The 20842-nt window shown below is 59.8% G+C and overlaps 1 protein-coding gene across 1 annotated transcript in view; it reads right to left on the bottom strand.

Annotated features, from left to right (window-relative positions):
• Nucleotides 1–13346, bottom strand: part of SLC29A3 (solute carrier family 29 member 3) — a 38986-nt gene extending 25640 nt beyond the window's left edge. The window contains exons 1-2 of the mRNA XM_056113381.1: nucleotides 13322–13346; nucleotides 8430–8728 (exon numbers count right to left, since the gene is read on the bottom strand). Coding sequence (XP_055969356.1) covers nucleotides 8430–8728; nucleotides 13322–13346 — 324 coding nt within the window. The remainder of the gene's footprint in view (nucleotides 1–8429; nucleotides 8729–13321) is intronic.
• Between the last annotated feature and the right edge of the window lie 7496 nt (nucleotides 13347–20842).

The raw sequence follows: 20842 nt of genomic DNA, 5'->3' as shown, positions 1-20842 counted from the left end.
TTTTGGAGGGGGCATGGGGGTGTCACACCCGGTATGCTCAGGGGCTACTCCTGGCTCTCGGGAATTACTCCTGGCGGTGCTTGAGGGACAATATGGGATGCTGGGAATTGAACCCGGGTCGCCCATGTCCAAGGCAAACACCCTACCCACTGTGCTATCTCTCAGGCCCCTCGTTTTCTTTTCCCAAAATGTCTTATTTCCTTTTTTGGTTTCTGGGTCATCCCTGACAGTGCTCAGGGCTGACCCCTGGTTCTGTGCTCCGGGGCCCAGAACATCACGCACAGATGACCCGAATGGGTGCATGCAAGGCAAGCTTCCTCCCTGCTGTTCTCTTTCTCTCTCTGGCCACGCGCATCACTTCTGCCGGCCCTTAATTCTGCTTCCCTGCCCAGCCTTGGCCGGGCTCCAGCCTTGGCCAGGCTCCCTCTCATTTCCTCTCTCCCCCATCCCGGGTCGGATACTGGCTGGAGAATGGATCGAGAGGAGGAAGGGCATGAGAAAGCGCTCAGAAGTCCACTCTCAAGTCACCAGCAGCACTGAGGGGCAGGGCCCGATTTGCGGACGGGCCCAGCTTGGTATAACCTCAGACCAGCCTATCGAGACAATCTTTCCAGCCCTGACCATGGTCCGGGGAAAGGAGGATGGGACCTTCCAAGAAAACTCCTACCTTCCCACACAGCCCTAGCCCAACAGGACAGCGACTGCTCCGGAGGGCCAAAACCCCAGATCTGAATCCTGGAGACAAGGCTCCGTGGCGGGCGGCTCCCGAGGAGACAGTCTGGAAGTGCTATGGAGGAAATCTAGGAGCTCCTCCAGGAGGAGGAGTTCCTGAGTGAAACCCAGTGGCACATCTCCACGCCTCTGGGGGCCCACATGGGAGACCCTGTGGGCACATACACTCCTACGCACACATAAAGAACAGACCCCAAAGGGCCCCGAGGCCCCAGCTGTCACCTCAGACCCCTCCCAATGACGATCCGTGGAAGGAAGGCACGGGGCCGGGTCTGCTCTCTGCGCACTCCCGACGATCAATCACTTTAAAGAGACGCTGGAGCACTTAAGGCCTACACTGTGTTCTAATTTGTGCAGGAAATCGCCCCTGGATTCTAAGGACGAGTGCGGGAGGAAATAAAATCGAAGGTGGAGGGGGCCCGATCGATAGTCCTGAGAACAGGAGTGCGGGGCGTGGGGGGGAGGAGGGGGCGGGAGCACGCCGGGAGAAAATAAAGCAAGCCGGAGAAGTGGGGGCCCCACCGGCGGGGCCCACCACTTGGCAGGACACAGCAAGAGCTAAAAACAGAAGGAAAAAGCCATCACAGCAATATTTATTGGGGACGGTATGCTGGCCGGGCCTGGCGTCGGAATCAGAGGGTAGACAAGGGAATAAAAAAAATAACCCATTTTGGCCCTAATATTTTTTAAAATGGTTGAGAACAGCCATAAACGCCGGCAGGCCCCAGCCATAGGAGAGGCTGGCTAGGAGGGGGTGGGGTGGGGGAGCCCAGCCCCGTCCCTGACACTCCCTCACTCCTGCACAGTGCCGGAAGCCTGGAGCCCCATTCCAGGGTGCCTGACTCCAGATGGTCCCACAGGCCTCTTCTGGGGCGGGGACGGGGGTCGGGCCAAATCCTGCCTCCTCCCACCTGTGCAGGGGTGGGGGGTGGGGGAGATATTTTACGCACTGGGTTCCCAGACTTTGCAACTCTGCATTTAAAAAGTGGACGGCTGGGGCTGGAGCGATAGCACAGCGGGTAGGGCGTTTGCCTTGCACGTGGCCGACCAGGGTTCGAATCCCAGCATCCCATATGGTCCCCTGAGCACCGCCAGGAGTAATTCCTGAGTGCAGAGCCAGGAGTAACCCCTGAGCATCGCCGGGTATGACCCCCCCCCCAAAAAAAAGTGGACGGCTGAGGCCGGAGTGGGTAGGGCCCTCGTTACCTACAGTTTGATCTCCGGCACCCTATATGGTCCCCTGAGCACCACCAGGAGTGATTCCTGCGAGCAGAGCCAGGAGTAAGCCCTGAGCATCACTGGGTGTGGGCCAAAAAAACCAAAAATCAATCCATTAATCAATCAAATAAAGTGCAGATGCTGCCCCCCAAAACTTTCGGTCCTGCTACAGACCTAGAGGTCCAGCTAGGTCTGAAAACATCTGGAACCCTGACAAGGAGCCGAGGGTTAAGAGCGTGCTGTCACTCGATCACTGACTGTCCTTGTGGCTGGGGAAAGATCACCTTTCTCATTTTTGGTCCACACCAGGTAGTGCTCAGGGGCCACACCAGGCATGCTGAGAACCACGAAGGTGCCAGGGTTCAAACCTGGGCCTCCCACAGGCAAACTATTCTTCGACTCTGGGCATCCTCCCCGTCCCCCACCCCCTACCCAACCTCCAAGCTCTGTGGTCTTGGCTTCCTCCCCCTGAAGTAGAATTACAGGACGCCTGTCCCACAGGGCTGGGGCAGAGACGAAAAGAGACAAGATAAAGCCCCTGAGGTTACTAAGGAATCCTGTGGCACCCACAAAGGGTAAGTCCAGCGGCACGAGCTGGGGAAGGACAGCGTCAGGGGTCCGCAGAGGGCTGGAGTGCGGCTGGTGGTACTGAGGAAGCTTCAGGATGTGCCCCCAGAACTGCGCAGACAGAGGTGGAGGCTGATCACGTCCTTTAAGTGCCAAATCTGGGCCCTTCCACTGCCCTCCTGGATCCCAGGAACAGACCCGGCTTTTTTTCAGGGAACAGAACATTCGTTTGCAGGTGGGAGCCCGGGCGTGGGGTTTGGGCCAGGAGGCCAAAGGCAGTGTCAGGAATGAGCAGGGTCTGCTGCACGCAGGGAAGTACCTGAATCCCTGGCCTCCCACTCTCTGGTTCTGGAAATGGCACCTTGGAAACCTTTTTAAGGCATTGTGATTGAAATAGCCTGGCAAGCTACCCTTCTAATACAAACAGACAAACACTGTCCTCCCGTTGTTCATCGATTTTGCTCAAGCGGGCGCAGTAACGTCTCCATTGTGAGACTTGCTGTTACTGTGTTTGGCATATCGAATACGTCACGGGGAGCTTGCCAGGCTTTGCCGTGCGGGCGAGATAATCTCCGTAGCTTGCCAGGCTCTCCGAGAGGGGTGGAGGAATCGAACCCGGCTCAGCCTGGCTGCGCTCAAGGCAAACGGCCTACCGCTGTGCTATCTCAATCAGTGTGATCAAGGTCCGTATGCAGGGGGGCACGGGATGTGAGTCCGTGCCTTCCACGCCTTGCACGCCTGAGGTTCAACCCCCAACACTGCCTCCTGGTTGCCAAGGCAACCCCCTCAGCAACCTGCAGCAACCTCCTTGAAAGTCAGAAACAGGAAGGAGGTGATGTCCCCGCCCAGATCCATGGAGAGAGTTGAGGAACGGAGGCTTGGTGACCTCCAGTGAGGTGCCCTCACCTCTGGCCCAGGACTTCATACCTCTTGCTTCTGGCGGGCTAGCGGGGAGCTGGCAAGTGGCACTGACACTATGGTCGCCAGCCACCAGCTCCCACAGTAGGGAGCATGTGTTGGGGGCATCCTGGCTGCGGTCACACCGAGAAGCACATCACACCCGGAGCATGCTGGGACACGGGTGCCTCCAGCCCCCCATGTTGCACTGCCACTGTCCAGATGGGAGAGGGCAGACCCAGACTCGCGCCTCCCTCCCTGGACAGGTGTCGGGGTCCCTCCTGGTCAGCGGAGGGATGGGATGGCAGCAGATGGCCAGGCCCGGTCCCACACCCTGGCATGCCCTACAATCTACTCAGAGAGGGGTCCTGGGGGCAGGACCGCTCAGCTGAGAGGGGGCGTGGCTTACAGAGTGGGCGTGGTTTGACCAAGGGGTGTGGCCTGCCGGTGCTGCCCAGGGACAGCCATAAATACCCGCCTCCAGGAAAGATGCTTGGAAGCCTGACCCAAACTCCGGCGGTCGACCTCAGGCCCCTGGACGTCCAGGGTTCAAGGGCACCGGCTGCCAAGTGGGCCCTGCATGGGCAGACAGAGGTTTCTGCTGGAGTCCATCACCCATCTCAGGCCAGAGTCCACCTCCAGGTGCCCACCCGCTTTACAATGGACTAGCACCCTGCATGAGATTCTTCCCAGCCCTGCTGAGCTGAGACGCGCACATGCTGCTGAATATTTTGGGCCCTCTGGCTTTTTCTGTGGGTGTTGTGGACCCAGGAGTGCCTGGTGGAACTCGGGCTTCCTGCCTTCAAAGAATTCGTACTCGTCTCTGAAGCTACCGTGGCCTCTTCTCTGGATTTTTGTCTGGAAACACCAGAAAGAGAGAGGAAGGAGGAGAGAGAGAGAGATGGGAGGGGGGGAGGGGAGAGAGAGGGAAAGAGAGAGAGAAAGAGAGAGAGAGAGAGATGATGTTAAATGCACAGCAGGCAAAGCGCCAGGCTCAGAACAGGGAACGGCCATGTCCCCTACACTGTCAATTCTCCCTCCTTCCTACTCTCATTTTGCCGGCTCTGAGCACGCAGGCCCTTGGCGAAGGCATTCGGGGCTCTTATTCCAGAGAACAGAGACCTGGGGGCCGGGGGTAGCAGGAGGCTTCCTATACTCCAGACGGGGCCCAGCCTGGGAGGTGGCCGTGACAGAGATGCCCCTAATGGGGGTGGGGACCAGGCAAACATCCCTACCAAGGCCCACGCCCCAGCCAACGTTTCCATCTCGGGAGATCTTAGCAGGAAACACAGAACAGGCGAACAGCCGGCCCACGGCTAATTGAGTTGCAGGTGGCAGCGGAGACAGCCCATCTGACTCTGCCCAAAGTGGCCGTCAGGTGAAGAGCCGACCAGCCGCCTCTCCCAGGGAAACCAGGAAGAGAGGTGGAAAGAGCCGGGGACGTGGATGGTAGGAATGAGGAATTAGGGGAAGAAAAATCGCCCACAAAATGCAGAAACACCCCAGCACGCTTGTTTTGCCGGCCCGGCCCATGAATCGAGGGGTGACAGATCTCTCATCTCTGCTGCCAGGAGCCAGGAGCTCCAGGCAGCCGCAGGTACTACATCTGCACCTGCCAGCACTTGCAAAGAGGCGATAAAGCATCGTCTCAGGGCCTGGAATGCTAAGTGCCTGCAGCTGGGAGGGGATCGCCTTGCAGCAAGAGCGGCTCGCTGCCAGTGTCCACTGGGCGGCGACTGTCCGTCCACGGGGCTGGGCGCGCTGCCTGAGAGCTGCAAACTCTTCCGCCTCCAGCCCCGCCCGAGCACAGGGACAGGGGCAGGACCATGAGCACCATCGGGGCCCCTATGGCCACCCCCAGGCGGGGGCCGCCTCACAGCCCTGCATCTCCTGGAACAAGTCCGAGCAGGCTGGGTGATTTACAGAAGCCGCAGAAAGCCGGGAAGACGCTTGAGTCACCGGTAAATGAAGGTGGATCAAAAGGCACCTGCTCAGCTGGACCTACCGGGGCCCACGAGACGTCTGAGAACAGGACGGGAGACGGTGTTCCCCCAGCACTGCGAGCAGGTGCTGCCTGCGGGGAACTTGGTCCTCAGACTGTCCTCTGCAGCCAGTGGCCGTCGGGAAACAGAGAGGGAGGACAGGGCAGCGGGCAGCCCTGGGAGACCAGTGGGCAGCAAGACTGCCTTCCGTGTGTGTGTGTGTGTGTGTGTGTGTGTGTGTGTGTGTGTGTCGCAAAGCCAGGCCCTGGCCGCTATAGCAAGGTGGCCTATGAGCAGCCCTGGTCAGCTGGCTGGCCAGCACCTTCCTATGTATCACTCCCCCTCCCAGGATGCAGCCTTCTGCCTCCCCGGCCCCCACCTCCCTTCCGCCTCATCAGCTGCTGGAGGATCTCTGAGCTCCCCCACCAGGTGAAAGGGCGCCCTACAGGGTGCCAGAATCAGGTGTGAAGTCTCAGAATATCTGCATCCACACCCCCAGCTCTGCACATTCCAACGTGTCCCTGGGGGGAAGGCCTAGGCCGGAAGTTTTTCCAAGGTGCCGGTGCCAGGGTGGCCTCAGAGGAATAGCACAGGGTTCAGAGCACTGGCACGGCGACAAGTTCCCAACCCCCGTGTCCCACATGAGCCCAGCCCTGATCTGGGATGCAGGGAAGGTGACTTCCAGCAGGCCCGCAGCCAGGCGGCTGTGAGCCCCCCACAATGGGATGTGACTGCCCCCACCCCATCAACACCTGGGACGGTGAAGGGAAGGGGGAGGGGAGGGGAGGAAGGGAGAGGGCATGAAGCTATGAAAGGGATGAAACGGATTAAAGGCAAAGGAGGAAGAAACACCCGCATGGGTAACAAACTGCATGAAAGGAAAAGCGAGTGGGCAAGGCGGACTCGTGTGTGTGTGTGTGTGTGTGTGTGTGTGTGTGTGTGTGTGTTTGTGTGTGTGAGCGCGTGCACTGCTGCAGTGTCAGCTTGTCCTGCAAAGCCAAGGATGGGATTCCAGACTGCCCACAGAAAAGGCACGCTCAATCCACTCCCTGGACCAGCAGAGGCACATTAGAGAGTGCGGGGGCCAGCCCTGGGGGAGAGAGGCAGCTGGCCACCCACAGCCCCATGGACAGGCTTCCAGAGACAAGCCATCTCCCTCTCCCTGAGCTCTCAAGTGCGGTGGGCACTGGCCAAGACTGGTGGAAACAGACCCAGCCCAGACTGGACAAGAATCAGGCTGGGGCAGATTAACAACACAGAGGTTCCCAAACTTAAAACAAAAATAAAAAGGTCACTCAGTGCAGATGGAAGGAAAGCGAGAACGGGGGTTACGGTACTTGCCTTGCATGCAGTCAATCTGGGTTTGATCCCCAGCACCCCATAGAGTCCACTGAGCACTGCCAGGAGTGAGCCCTGAGCACAGAGCCAGGAGTAAGGCCTGAATACTGCTGGGTGTGGCCCCCAAACAAACCATTCAACCACCTGGAAATCTACCTGCTTTAAATGACCGACCAGAAAGCTTCCCCGACTCCAATGACCCCTAGACCACGACCAGCGCCTGGACTGTTGCAGCCTTTCGGACGAATGCCCTTCCCCTTGGCTCTTCCTTCGGAAATCTTCCATCCAATGAGTAACTCCCTCCCCTGCCCACCTACCACCTCTTCCCTCGCAGTATTTGACCTGGAGCTCCGTCTCTCTCCTTCATTGCAAGAGTCCTGGTTAAAGTCTTCCTAGCCACTTTAGCACGCGGTAGAAAAGTTTTTTCCCTGAGTCCTCCCCCTCTGTCCCTGCCACCCCACCAAACAGATCACCCCACAGGGAGGAGCTGGCACTACTGCCACCAAACACGATTTAAAATTCTTCACATTCGTGGGCTGGAGCGATAGCACAGTGGGTAGGGCGTTTGCCTTGCACACAGCCAACATGGCCAACACAGGTTCGATTCCCAGCATCCCATATGGTCCCCCGAGCACCGCCAGGAGCAATTCCTGATTGCATGAGCCAGGAGTAACCCGTGAGCATCGCCGGGTGTGACCCAAAAAGCAATAAATAAATAAAATAAAATAAAATTCTTCACATTAGGGCTGAGCCATGACTCCCAGGCCTGATGCTGGGCTCAGCCTTCTATGTCCCAGCCTTGCACCCCACACCCGGCCAAACTAGAAGCTTCCCTATTCTCGAACCCCTCTGAGCGTGGCTTCCATCCTGCCTGTGCCCAGGTCTTTGTGTCTCTCATCTTCTCCCACTCTGCTCCAAGTGACAGCAATCTCTCTCTCAGGGCTGTGGCTACTTACTCCCAAGGATTCATTTCCCTGGGGTTCCCGTAACTACAGAACCCCCTGTTTCAGCTGGGATCTTGGGGACAAAGACGATACTGAAAGACTACGTTTCCCAGACTCCTTTGAGGCTGAAGAGGTCACATGCCCAAGTTCTGACCAATAAGAACTGAGTGCTCCCAGGTACCAGGAAGAAGTCGCTCCTCTACTGCTCTTTCCCTGATGGAGTGGATGGGGCCCCACTATCCATCTTGGGTGAGAGGTGCTGTTGAATGTGGAAGTGACACGAGGTGGCTGGACGGCACGAAGCATGACCCAGCCCTAGTCCTAGCCTCTCCAGACTTGACTGTGAGGGAAGAACGACCCTTCATCTTCCTTAAGCTAGTGCTCTTCTGGAATTTTCTGTAACTTGCAGATAACTTAATACTCTGAGTCCCCCTTTCAACCCTCTGGAGACAAGAGTCCTGGGCTCCCGGATTTGCCATAAGAAACTGCTTATCAGCATTCCTTGCATCTTCTTCCAAGTGAAACAGAAAGCAGTCTGGAGGCCGGGATTGGTCTTAGCCGTTTTCCTCTCGCCCTGCCAAGCAGGACGGCTCGAATACAAAGCACAGCTGACAACCGAGAGGCAGTCAGCTGGCCAGACTGCATGAGGTCCTCAGCGGGACCCGGGAGTGACACAGCCCAGATAGCTGCCCCGCACCCCGCACCCTCCAGGGCTGCTCACGCCCACCTGCCTCCCTGGAAACCGCCTTACCAAGATGTCAGAGCCCTCAGCATCCTTCCCTGGCGCGGGGCTGGAGCAGTTGCTGAATTTAAATATCCAGTACTCCTTGGCAGTGACAAAGAAGTTCCAGGGCAGCAGTCCACCAATGCCCAGGCTGAAGAAGATGAGGTAGGCGCCATTGAAGCGGTCTCCCGGCCTCTGCAAGACGGGAGGGGGGCTGTCCAGCAGTTTCTCCAGCAGCGCCTCCTGGTCGGCGAGGAGACTGCTGCCCGCGGGTCTGTAGGTGGAGTTTGTACTGTGATGAAAAGCGTCCTCTGGAACAACGGCCACTGAAGGAGCAGAAAGGAAGAGTTTGTTAGGTGATGCTTCACCCAACACACAGAGCAAGCTGGCTGAGCCCCCGCCCAAGGGCCTCTGGGCACCCTCTCCCCACCCCCAGAGGGTCTGGACAACTTCAGGTTTAAGAATCAGGGAGAAGGGGCTGGAGCGATAGCACAGCGGGTAGGGACATTTGCCTTGCACGCGGCCGACCCGGGTTCGATTCCCAGCATCCCACACGGTCCCCCAAGCACCACCAGGAGTAATTCCTGAGTGCAGAGCCAGGAGTAAACCCTGTGCATCACCGGGTGAGACCCAAAAAGTACACCTCCCTCCCCAAAAAAAAAGAATCAGGGAGAAAGATGGGTTTGCCCGGGCTCAGGGGGTCCCACACCTGCATGCACAGCCCAGGGATAAGCAAACACGAGGCATGCAAGGGAGTGTGTGCAGAGGGCACGGGAGCCAAGGTAGCTGTTCTCCAAAGGTCTGGCCACTGTCAAGGCGGCCAAATGCCCATGCAACCATCAAAACGGAAGTAGAACTCTGAGGGCCGAGGGCCCTCTACGCTCTTTCAATGTTAAGAGACCGGTAAGAAGCTGTGCGTGCGTGCGTGCGTGTGTGTGTGTGTGTGTGTGTGTGTGTGTGTGTGTGTGTCTGTGCGCGCGCGCATGCCTGCACTCCTGGGGATCAAACCCAGGGCCTCTGGCTAGCAAGGAAAGCGTGAGCGTTTGTATTTGTATATTTGGGTGAAGAGAGAAAGGGAAACAGTAGTCGCGCTGAGGCGGAAGGCATCTCGCCTTATTCTCCACCTGCCTTTACAGCTGTGTGAACGACGGGCGTTTCAGACCAGCCCCCACTTAAAAGTTGAGCCCAAAAATAAAGGCACATACATGGAATTGCGTGGATTAGGAGAAAAACCATAACGCATGGTAGCGAGAGCTGCTCCTGGTTGACATCACCCACCCACCCGCCCACCCCTCATTCCACGGGTGGTGGAGCACAGCTACAAGTTGGAAGAGCTGACGGCGGGCACGGGGAGACCCGGGTGTCCTCTTCCATCCCCGCATCTGTCCAGGGGCCAGCCAAGAGGCAGCGCCGCCTGCCACCTCCGACCAGCCCGACACACCAAGGACCCCGGGCAGGAGGAAGGCTGGCCTCCGCTCCTCGGCAGGCCCAGAGAAGCCTTTCCGGAGGATTCTGGAACTGGCCCCATTGGGCAAGGCCGCAGCTGTGGAGTGTCAGCGTTCCCGCCGCCCTGTCACCTGGCTGGCTGGCTGTGAGGGGGCGGCTCTTTTTCTGCTCTGTATAGCACTCAGGACGCGGCGGCGTGATAGATGGGAGAGATTTCCATGATGCTGAGGCTGGGACACGCTGGTGTCCCTTCAGCGGGAGCCTCCTGAGGAATCAGACAGGAACCGCATCTCCGCTCATGTGAGGGTCCGATGCTTTGGTGGGGCCACGTGGCGCCTCCCCGCCATGGAGGAACAGACCCGTCACACGCATTCAGGGTCTGGTTGCTACTTAATTCCCCCCAACCCCACCACTTATCTTTTTCTAGAGGCCACGCCAGGTGAGGCTTGGCTTGGTGCTGGGGGTCTGCGTGCCAGGGTCATAGCTGACCGCGCTGGGGGGGAGGAGGGGGGACCGGGAATAGAACTGAGGCCTCCACCTGCCAGGAAGATGCTGGACGGCTCGAGCCATCTCCCCCACACCTGCCTGGCTTCCACTTTCCGAGCCCCTCACAGCATTCGTTGGCATTGGCAGGGCAGGAATTCCTGCTTCCTCTTTTCAAAGGTCAAGGATGAGAGCTCAGGTCATGAAGATCGCTCAAAGGGCAGGAGCAGCACGCGGGAGGCCCCAGGACCATGCAGCCCCCTACGCACTGGCCTGAAGTAATCCCTGCCCCCTGGGTCTGCCCCCGAACTGAGCACCACCAAGCCACAAAAAGAGAACAAGGCCTTCGATTTGTCCCGTGGGGGCAGAGAGCACTGCCTGTCCACGCCTCTGGGTTCTCCCGAAACTAGATCAACATCAGGTAGATTAGCGGGAGAAAAGAACACATGTAATTACATGCGTGTGGAAATTTTACATGGATGTACATTCTGAAATAAATGGAGCAAAGCGAGGAGATTTATCCTGAGCTAAGGAATGGGCCAAGATTCAGAGACTATAAAATCCAGCTCCTGGACGAGAACAGTGCAGTCTCCTGCCCCCGCGCCTGGCTGTTCCTTGCCGGGGCCCCTTGGAGGGGAGCGGGTTGAGCTTTCCTCCCCGCCCCGACCAGGGCTCCGGCAGCCGAAGACCTCCAGGACCAGCCACCACCATGCTGAGACCACTCTCCGCACACAGGAAGGTACTGGCAGAGGGACAAAGCCACGCGGGTTCCGGGGCCGAGACCTCCAAGCCTACTCGAATTGGAGTCGAGCATCTTCCACCCAGATCCTCCAAATTCCAGTAGGCGGAGGTCACACCCACCACCTGGCCCCCTGGAGCCGTGTAATCCCATCAGAGACTCAGAGACTATAAAACCCAGCTCCCGAAAGGCGGCTGTGTGACATCTTATCATCTCATTCCTACTTTGGACAAACTTGCAGGCTATCGAATGTAGCCTGCCCACAGGGCAGAGTCTGGCAAACTCCCCGTGGCGTACCAAATATGCCAAATACCAGTAACAATGATGGGTCTCATTCTCCTAAAGAGCCTTGAATATAATCTCAGGGCTAGGATGAAGGAGACGTTACTGGGGCCTGCTCGAGGCAATCGACGGTTAACAGGATGATGAAATGAAAAAAAATGAAAAAGGAACGGGGTGGGGAGCCTGGGGTGGCGAGGAATGGGAGGGCACTCGCAGGGTGAGGGCTCCAATGACAAAGGCCAGACAGGCTGTAATGACATGTTGGTTCTTCCTATAGAGACATTTCCTCCACAAAAAGGTTGCATTTGTCTCGGTTCAAAACAGAAGCATGGGCTAGAGCGATAGCACGGCGGGTAGGGCGCTTGCCTTGCACGCAGCTGACCCGGGTTCGATCCTCGGCATCCCATATGGTCCCCCAAGCACCGCCAGGAGTAATTCCTGAGTGCAGAGCCAGGAGTAACCCCTGTGCATTGCCGGGTGTGCCCCCCACCCACCAGAAAAAAAGAAAAAAAATAGAAGCCTACTTCCGGGCAATGGCCCTGATTTTCATTCCTCCAGGAAGGGCAGCGGGAAGGCCAGGGGAACAGCTGGGCAGGCTAGCAAGCGAACTTTGTCCGCTGGAGTAGCGGACCTGATTCTGGGCACCACCTGGCACCCACAGACACTGTCAAGTGAGTTTCCCAGAGCACCACCGAGTATGATCACCCCCAGACCGGAACAGGCAGGACTATCGTCATCAGACTGGGGGGACCACACGGTGGGCAGAGCACGCTCTGTCACGCTGGAGCCCAGGCTAGACCCCCAACCCTGCACGGGCCCCCGAGCGACCCCCTCGCCCTGACTGGGAATAATCCTCCAGCTCCATTGTTGGCCCTTCCTCCTTGGCCCCCCAAAAAGAAGAGCTGAAAGTCTCTTTTGAGCCCGAAAGTGCTCCATGGGCCTCAGTTTCAGACACACCGCTGTTACAACAATGCATCCAGAGACCTGCTCTGAAAGGGAGCAAGCCCTCAGTCCCACACAACAAAGGTAAAGACTCCAGTCATTAAAATGAAACCCGGGCTAAGGTCTGCACAGATGAAGAGGCTGAGGCTCAGAGAGGGTGAGTGACTTGCCCCCGGTCACACAGTGAACAGACGGCAAGAGTGGGGTTACACAGCCAGGAGCACGTGAGCTCTCAGGGACAGGGCAAGTGTCCGCTCGCTCCAAGCACCGACCCCCTCCGGTCAGGCCTGGAAGCCAGGGGGCTGGAGCAGAGGGACAGTGCGCAGGGCCCTCTGGCCAATGAGGGGGTCCTGCGGCCAGGACACTGTCCCTCACTGGGGACAGACGCCCACGCTCGGAGCGACAATTCTTGGGAGAGGAGCCCAGCCCTAGTCTTTTCTTTTCTTTTTCCTTTTTAATTAAGGCACCGTGATTTACACAGTTACTCAGAGCTGAGTTTCAGCAACGTTCCAGCACCCAACCCACCCCCAGGGCCGGTTTCCCTCACCAGTTTCCCTCCCACCCCCCAGCTGACCCCCACATTTTCTTTCCCTTGTTTTTGCTTTGTTTTTGAACCGCACCTTGTGGTGCTCAGGGCTTACTCCTGGCTCTGTGCTAAGGGATCACTCTTGGCAGTGCTCGGGATCGAACCCGGGTCGGCCACGTGCAAGACAAGTGCCCTCCCCACTGTGCCGTCACTCTGGCCCCTCCAGACCTAGTCTTGATTCCCAGGGAATCAAGAACCAACAGACCAGACTTTGTGTGCAGACACTCTGACATATCCTCTGGCCACGTGTGCACATGACGCACACACGCACACACAGGCACACACTCACATTCATACACCTGTACACACATGCACGTACCCACGCGCCACACTCTCTCACACACACACTTGCTCTGTGTTTGGAAATGTAAGCCGGGCCTGAGAGATGCCCAGGGACCAGGTCTCCCAGGCAGGCTGCGACCTGAGCTCACCTGAGCTCACCTGAGCTCACTTCTCCGTCCTGCATAACCCCCCCCCCTCCCCAGCAACTGCTGAGCATCCCCACAGATGTAAATAAAAAAGCGAAAGGTGATGATGACCCACCACCAGACAGAGGGCACAGGGCATCCTCCCCGGGGTGGGTGCTGGCACGGTGGGTGCCTGGGACAGGGCTGGGGGGAAGAGCGTCACTGGGCACCCACACCAGGCAGGCCTGTTCTCAGCTTCGGGTTTTATTTGTCCCGGCTTGGTCAGCCTTGACGGAGCCGCTGGAGGCCAGGTGGCCGCCCCGGGCACTGGAGTGAGACTCCGGTTAGTCTGGAGGAAGGCTGGCGGCTGGCTGAGTGAAAAGAGAAAGAAAAAGAAAGGCCAGGAAGCCAGGAAGGGAGTGTCCCCTGTCCTGGGGCGGGGCTGGCCCAGGCCTGCCTTGGCCCACTTGTGTGCAGGCTGGTTGGGCCTTGCTCACTGTGTGTGTGTGTGTGTGTGTGTGTGTGTTTGTGTCTGTGTGTGGTGTGTGTATAGGGGGTTACTGTGTGTGGTGTGTGTGTGTGTGTGTGTGTGTGTCGGGGGTTACTGTGTATTTGTGGTGTGTGTGTGTCCGGGTGACTGTGTGTGTAGGTGTGTTTGTGTCTGTGGGGTGTGTGTGTGTGTGTGTGTGTGTGTGTGTAGGGGGTTACACTCTGCGTGTGTGTGTGTGCGCCGGCTGGAGGGGGCGCTGGGGCCCGGGCTCCGTCCCGGCAGGTGGGACCCTCTGAGCCGGCTCTCCCCGGGGTGCTCGGGGCGCCGTGGCCAGGACGAGCTCCGGCCCCGAGTCGCGGGCACGCGGCGGGTGGGCGCTGGCCTTGCACGTGGCCGGCCCGGGCTCCGTCCGCGACCCCCGCCGGGGTCCCCGGGCCCGCCAGGGGTGAGCCCCGAGCGCGGGGAGGGCATCGCGGGGGCGCCCCGGCCGGACACCCGGCGGGGCGCGGGGAAGGGGCCAGGGGGCGGGGGCAGCAGGGGCCCAGCGGGCGGGCAGGACCCGGGCCGGGGGTCCCGGCCGCACTTACTGTCGCGCCGCCGCCGCCGTCGCCGCCGCCTCCGGGCTCCGCGGGCCCCGCCGGACCCGCCCCGCGCCCCGCCCCGGCCCGGCGCCGCCCCCAGCCCGCCCCCCGCGCCCCCGCCCCGCCCCGGGCCCAGCTCGCGGGGGTCCCGGCCGGTCAGTGCGCCCCGCGCGCCCTCCCCGGCCCTGCCCGGAGCGGGTCTCGCGGAGGAGGGAGTGGGCGGGGGGCTGTCCACTGTCCCTCCTCCTCGGGGTCTTCTCGGGGGGACAGCCCGGAGGGAAGACCCAGGCCTTTCCCTCGTCCGTCTGTGTTGGGGGCCACACCCAGGCCCACGCCCCCGGGCAGGGCTCGGACCCCGGTCCGTGCCCGGAGGGCAGCGCTGGCCCCGGGCTGGGCCTCTGGCGGCTTCTGCCTGGGCCGACCACCGCGAAGCTCAGGGCGGGAGGTGACGCCCCCTCCCCAGGGCCTTGCGGGGCGGTGGGGGCTCGGTTAGGGGGCCAGGGCTGGACAGAAGCCCGCTGCTCGGTCCTCAGCTGCCCCAGCGTGCAGGCAGAGAGAGCAGCAAGTGGACAGCACTGCCCGGCCTTGCCCCTCTCTCCCCAGCCTGAAAGGGGTGCTCACACTGTGTGTTTGACGCTGAACCTGGGCCAGGTAGGGGTGGAGTGGGGGAGGGCTAGCCTTAGACCTTCTGGAACCAGATTCTCGAAGTTTACCGTGCAACCCCCAGAGATTATGTGAAAACACGTTGTTATCTCGAAGATAACAAGAAACAGACCCATCATCCCACGGGGGCCATGAACGACTGATGCCAGCCCAGACTGGCTCGAGGCAGGACCCCTGGCACCCCCTGCCCACCACCAAGTTCTTCTAACTGGCCCTTCCGGCCAGCCCTTCATAGCCCCCAAGCTTGCAGCTGAGGGCAGCCTGCCTCTCCTGGAACTTGAGCTCAGTTACACGCAGAAGCAGGGGGTTCCCTGAGCCCTGGGGTGGGAGGGCTGGAGGTCTCCTGTGTCCTGTCCTGAGACCTTGCAGATGGCACGTCCTGGAAATCACCACCCCCAGCGTCAGCCATGCCAGCGTGCCCCAGAGGCTGTCCCTGCATCGTACCCAGCTTTCAGGGCCACCCCTGCTGCCCAGGCCCTCACCCTACACTCCATCCACCCCCAGCAGGCTGGATCAGAAAAGTCTGGGTTTGCACCCTGACTCTGGCGTCCCTGTCCAGAAGGGGCTAGGAGAGGAGGGGCCTGAAGTCCCCACTGTCCGACTTGGCCTCGCCTTTGGGAGCTGAGGGGCAGCAGTCAAGGGAGGAAACTCAGAAAATGAGGCCACAGATACCAGGCTCAGCAATGTGGGAGGAAGAGAGCGGGGAGAGAGAGAGAGAAAGAGAGAGAGAGAGAGAGAGAGAGAAAGTGAAACTGTTTGGAGGCTTTGAAGTTGGATCTTGTTACGTTTATAGAATATAAAATAACCCCTTCTACTACCGGGCTGGAATGGGCATGCAGGATCCAGCCTCTCTGCAGGGCGAGGCACCTGCTGGACCCTCAGCCCCGCTGGGGTCACTCCTGCACAGCCTGGGATGGACATCACTGGGTAGGGCCCAAAGTGCCTGTCCCCCCACCCAAAGAGCCCCCAAGAACATCAGAATCTCAGTGCCAAGAGCCAAAGCAAGCGTCCCGCCTCCAGAACCCGCGCAGGACGTCCATCCTGGGGAGCGGCTGTCAGTGTGTGTGTGGACGTGGGCAGCCGGAAGCGCCTGGACCTGGGCCGGGGAGGAAGTCGAGACGCTGGAGGGCGGAGCTGCGGGCCTGCGTCCGTGGACACTTGCTGCCACCTGGTGCCACTGAGTGGCATTGCCGCTCGCGGCTGCTGGGCCTCCTGAGAGATCGGCCATCCTTCCAAGTCTGCCCCAGACCCCACCCAGCAGCCCACTAGCTGGACGCCCCTCCAGCACTCTGGGTGGCGTTCCTGTGCCCATGAGCTCATGGCACCCCCAGGCAAGTGGAGACGTCCGCCCCTGACCCTGTGGGTTCAGCTCTGCGTCCGGAACCCCCTTAGGCCCTGAAGCCCAGCCTTTCCAGCTCATCCTAGCTCGGGGTGGGGTGGGGGTGCTGGTGAACCCAGTCTGTTGTTCTCAACTTCTGTTTGGGGGAGGGCACCCCTGGTGGTGCGTCTCGTGTGGTTCCAGGGACCAGGATCGAACCCGAGTCAGCTGCGTGCGAGGCAAGCGCCTTACACGTTACACTATGTCTCTGATGTAAGTGTAGATTTCATGGCCACGAGAGCAAGGGGCTTCTCGGCAGAGTGGGGTCTGGGATCGGGAATGTTCCTCCTTGCAAGACCAGAGGGATGCTGGTCCCGCGTCTGCCAGCCCTTTGGCCTTGGAAGACAGCTTAGGGCTTGTATGTGTGGTCACTGGAGCGACAGCACAGCGGCAGGGCGTTTGCCTTGCATGCAGCCTTCCTGGCCGAGCCAAGTTCGATTCCTCCGCCCCTCTCGGAGAGCCCGGCAAGCTGCCGAGAGTATCTCGCCCGCACGGCAAAGCCTGGCAAGCTACCCGTGGTGTATTCGATATGCCAAACACAGTAACAAGTCTCAAAATGGAGACGTTACTGGGCTCGCTCGAGCAAACCGATGAACGGGAGGACAGTGCTACAGCACTAGAGTGGTCACTGCATCTTTCTTGCCCTGCTGCGGGATGTTGGTGAGCTGTGGTTGCCTCCTCCCCCCCCCCCCCACTGTCAGGGGAACCTTAAGAGAGAGTCCAACATGCCCCCCACCCCCCCGCAGAGAAAAGGCACTTTAACCCGCGATGGGCAGTTGTGTCAGGCCAAGGGCCTTCAGGGGCCCTGCTCTGGTGCAGCTTCCGGGTCCTGTGTTCCAACCTGATTTGCAGAGCCCCCCCAGGCCCCCTTTACCCCACTGCCCTTCCCAGCTGGGGGCTGCCTGCTGCCCTTTCAGGGGCTGCTCCTGGCTGTGAGCCTGCTTGGCTTGGGGGGAGCATTCTGCTCCTTGGCGGGAGCACTCTACTCCAGCTTCCCAGCTCCGGCACGTGACTCCTCCTGCCGCTGGGCCTGGAGCACTCTCCTTCCTGCAGGTTTGCGGGAGACCCTGGCACATGTCCCTGCTTTGTTCTGACGAGCATCTCCGTGCAGGTCGTGTGTCCACTGTTCCGTGTTCCTCTGCCTTCAGGAGAGCAGTGGGGCTGACCCCTGAGTCGTCTCCGGCCAGACCTAGAGAGCAGGGCCGGGGCAGCCTCACCGCGGTCTGCCGGCACGGACGTGCACGTGTGCAAGGACGCACCTCTGCACACACGCATGCCCACACCCCTGCACTTACACGGGCTGCTTCCTGCTTGCACACACACATGCAGGCGTGCCAGGGGGCCAGGGGGAGCTGGGCGACCACCAAAGGTAGGACCGACCCAGAGCTGATTGCCTTGGAGAGCCAGGGGGCTGGGTGGGATAGACGGGTGGTGGCACTGATGACCTGGACTTCTGCTCACCGGATGGACCATGGTGCCAAGGCCCACCTGGAGGTAGATGATGAGTTCTGATTGGGAATATTGAGTGAAGAGGCCTTCAAGGACCTGCAAGCCCAGGGGTATGGGGGTGCCGGGAGCCATCTGGGCTCATTTGAGGATGTGGGTGTGATGACCCAGGAGGGGAAGAAGGGGCGCTCCATGCACCCTTAGGACTCTGATATGTATGGTCACGATCACGATCACGATCACGATCACGATCACGATCACGATCACGACCATCCTGTTGTCCGTCGATTGCCTCGAGCAGGCACCAGTAACGTCTCCTTCATCCTAGCCCTGAGATTTTTAAAAAAGTGCCAAATTCAAGGCTCTTTCAGAGTTAGGAGAATGAGACCCTTCATTGTTACTGGTATTTGGCATATTGGGCACGCCACGGGGAGTTTGCCAGACTCTGCCATGTGGGCAGGCTACATTTGATAGCCTGCAAGATTGTCCAAAGTAGGAATGAGATAGTAAGATGTCGTGCTTCTGGGAGCTGGGTTTTATAGTCTCTGGGTCTTGGCCGTTGGTGGGATTACACGGCGCTGGGGGTCAGATGGTGGGTGTGACCCCTGCCTACTGGAAGGTGGAGGATCTGGGTGGAGGATGCTCAGCCCCGATCCAAGCAGGCTTGGAGATCTCAGCCCCAGGACCCGCATGCCTTCGTTCCTCTGCCGGTACCTTCATGCGTGTGGAGAGGGGTCTCAGCTGGTTCTGGAGGTCTTCGGCTGCCAGAGCTCTGGTCGGGGCGGGGAGGGAAACTCAACCTGCTCCCTCCAAGGGGCCCCGGCGAGGACAGCCGGGCGCGGGGGCAGGATACATATGGTACATATACTTGGTCTGGGAGCCACACCCGGCAGTACTCAGGAGTAACTCCTGGCTCTGCACGCAGAAGTTACTCCTGACAGTGCTGGGGGACCATATGGGGTGCCGGGGATGGAACCTAGCATGCAGGGAAGGCGTTCCGCCCGCTGTCCTTGGCTCTGCCCCCAGAACTCTAGGGTTTGGAGGAGAATGTGTCTTCCCGTGGTACCACTGGGCCTTTGTACGTGCTGGTGGGACAGGCAGGGCCCAGCTCAGGCCAACGCAGACTCTGCTGGTGGGGCAGGCAGTGGTGACCTGACCAGGGACAGCTGAGCGGGCCACTGTCCCAAGGCCCCTGTGCGCGAATGAGCAAAAACAACCCTCTAGACCAGTGGGAAAAGGACCCAGGCTTGGTTTGATCAGACGAGAGCCTCTACTGCCCCCTGCTGGAAGCTTCTCACGGTGCATACACCCTCCTCGTGTGCAGGACCTGGACCAGCTTCCCCTGTCTGAGGTTCTCGCCCAGTGTGTGGCCTGCCCGAAGGTGCATGACAGCCCCGGGTTCAAGGTCACACGACCCCAGACTTCCCTGTGCTCCCCTTTTCACCTGGTTGGCTGGGATAAACCCTCTGAACTTTTCAGGCATGCTGGGGACCTCGGGCAAGCGGAGTCCTCCCTTCTGTCCTCACCTGGAGCATGCAGGGTCAGAGGAGATACCCCCCCACCCCCCAGGAGCATGGCCTGCGGTGCAGGGATGCGGCAGGCCCAGAAAGGGCTCCGGCCCTGACCACACGGCTGTCCACCCCTCTCGGGACGATGCTCTCCCCTCTGCAGCGCGTTGGAACTTGATCATCCCCAGGAGTCCAGAGGCCAGGGACGCCTGACCCTGACCCACAGGTGCGCACAAAAGCAGGACGATCAGCCCAGTGGCTGACGGCACCAAGGGCCAGGGAGGTAGGGTGGGGTCAGGGTGCTTGCCTCACACACAGCTGACCGAGGTGTGATCCCTGGAACCACATATGGTTCCCTGAGTGATCTCTGAGCACTGTGGGGTGTGATTCCTCAGCAAAATAAAACAATAGACCACAGAGAAAACAGAATACAACCTGGACTTTTTTTATTAGACTAGGAAATATAATTTATTTCATAAAAATTAATTTTGTTACAATAAGAATGGTAAACGGTATGTACAGGTTGTCATTTACAGAATAAACAGAGGCAGGGGTGGGGCAGTCCCTGGACAGAGGGCCACGTCCATGACCTGGGCAGGGGGTCCAGCCCTTTGTCCCCAAGTCAGCTGCTCCATCACCGCCCCTCAGAGGGCTCAGCTGCCTGGCACCGGCAGGGCGGTCCCGTGGACAGGGAGGGGCCCCAAGCCCTCGGAGGCCGGCGGCTGGGAGAGCTGGGATGGGCACCCCAAGAGAAGGCAGAGGAGAGGCACGTGGAGGAGACACAACGGACCCTGTGACAGAGAGAGGGTGGGCGGCGGGCACCCGGGGGAGGGGCGCACACACACGGACACATCCACACGGACACACCACCCACTAACATGGCTCAGTCACATGGACACACACACGGAAACACACACACACACACACGCTCAGTCACATGGACATATGCACGCATGCACACGCTCTCACATAGTCACGTGCACAGACAGGCACACACACGCACACAGTCATATGCACCGACACACGCACACAGGCACGCACACACTCACATACACAGGCGGACATGTCGTCCCGGGTGGCACCTTCTGCCCGTGGGTGAATGCGTGTGTGTCGCACACGTTATCTGTGCACACAGCGCGGGAGGACTGCAATGCCAGGAGGGGGACCTGCCAGCCCGTGAGCTTCCGGGCCTGGGCAGCAGAAACGTCCTGCGCCCAGCAGATGGGTGGAACTGGCTGCCCTGTGTCCTCCTGGAGGCTCCGGCCCACTGGCCTGTGTCCCAGGGCCTGGCACGTGTTTCTGGAAATGAGATTCGAAGGGCACCGGCCTGGCCTCAGTCACGGCTCCCGCCCCAGGAGCTGAGCAGTGAGGGCGGCAGGGAGAGGAGGGCGCAGGGCCGAGCGGCTGGGACCCCCCGTGGCTGCCAGCACAGCCCCCCAGAACCCACAGGGTCTGTGCCAGCAGTGGAGGGCCCAGAGGAGGCAGCAGA

The sequence above is a fragment of the Sorex fumeus genome, unplaced genomic scaffold, assembly GCF_029834395.1.
Source record: "Sorex fumeus unplaced genomic scaffold, SorFum_2.1 ptg000020l, whole genome shotgun sequence".
NCBI lineage: Eukaryota > Metazoa > Chordata > Mammalia > Eulipotyphla > Soricidae > Sorex > Sorex fumeus.
The sequence above is the reverse complement of the archived record's forward strand: the minus strand, read 5'-3'. Positions and strand labels throughout refer to the sequence as shown.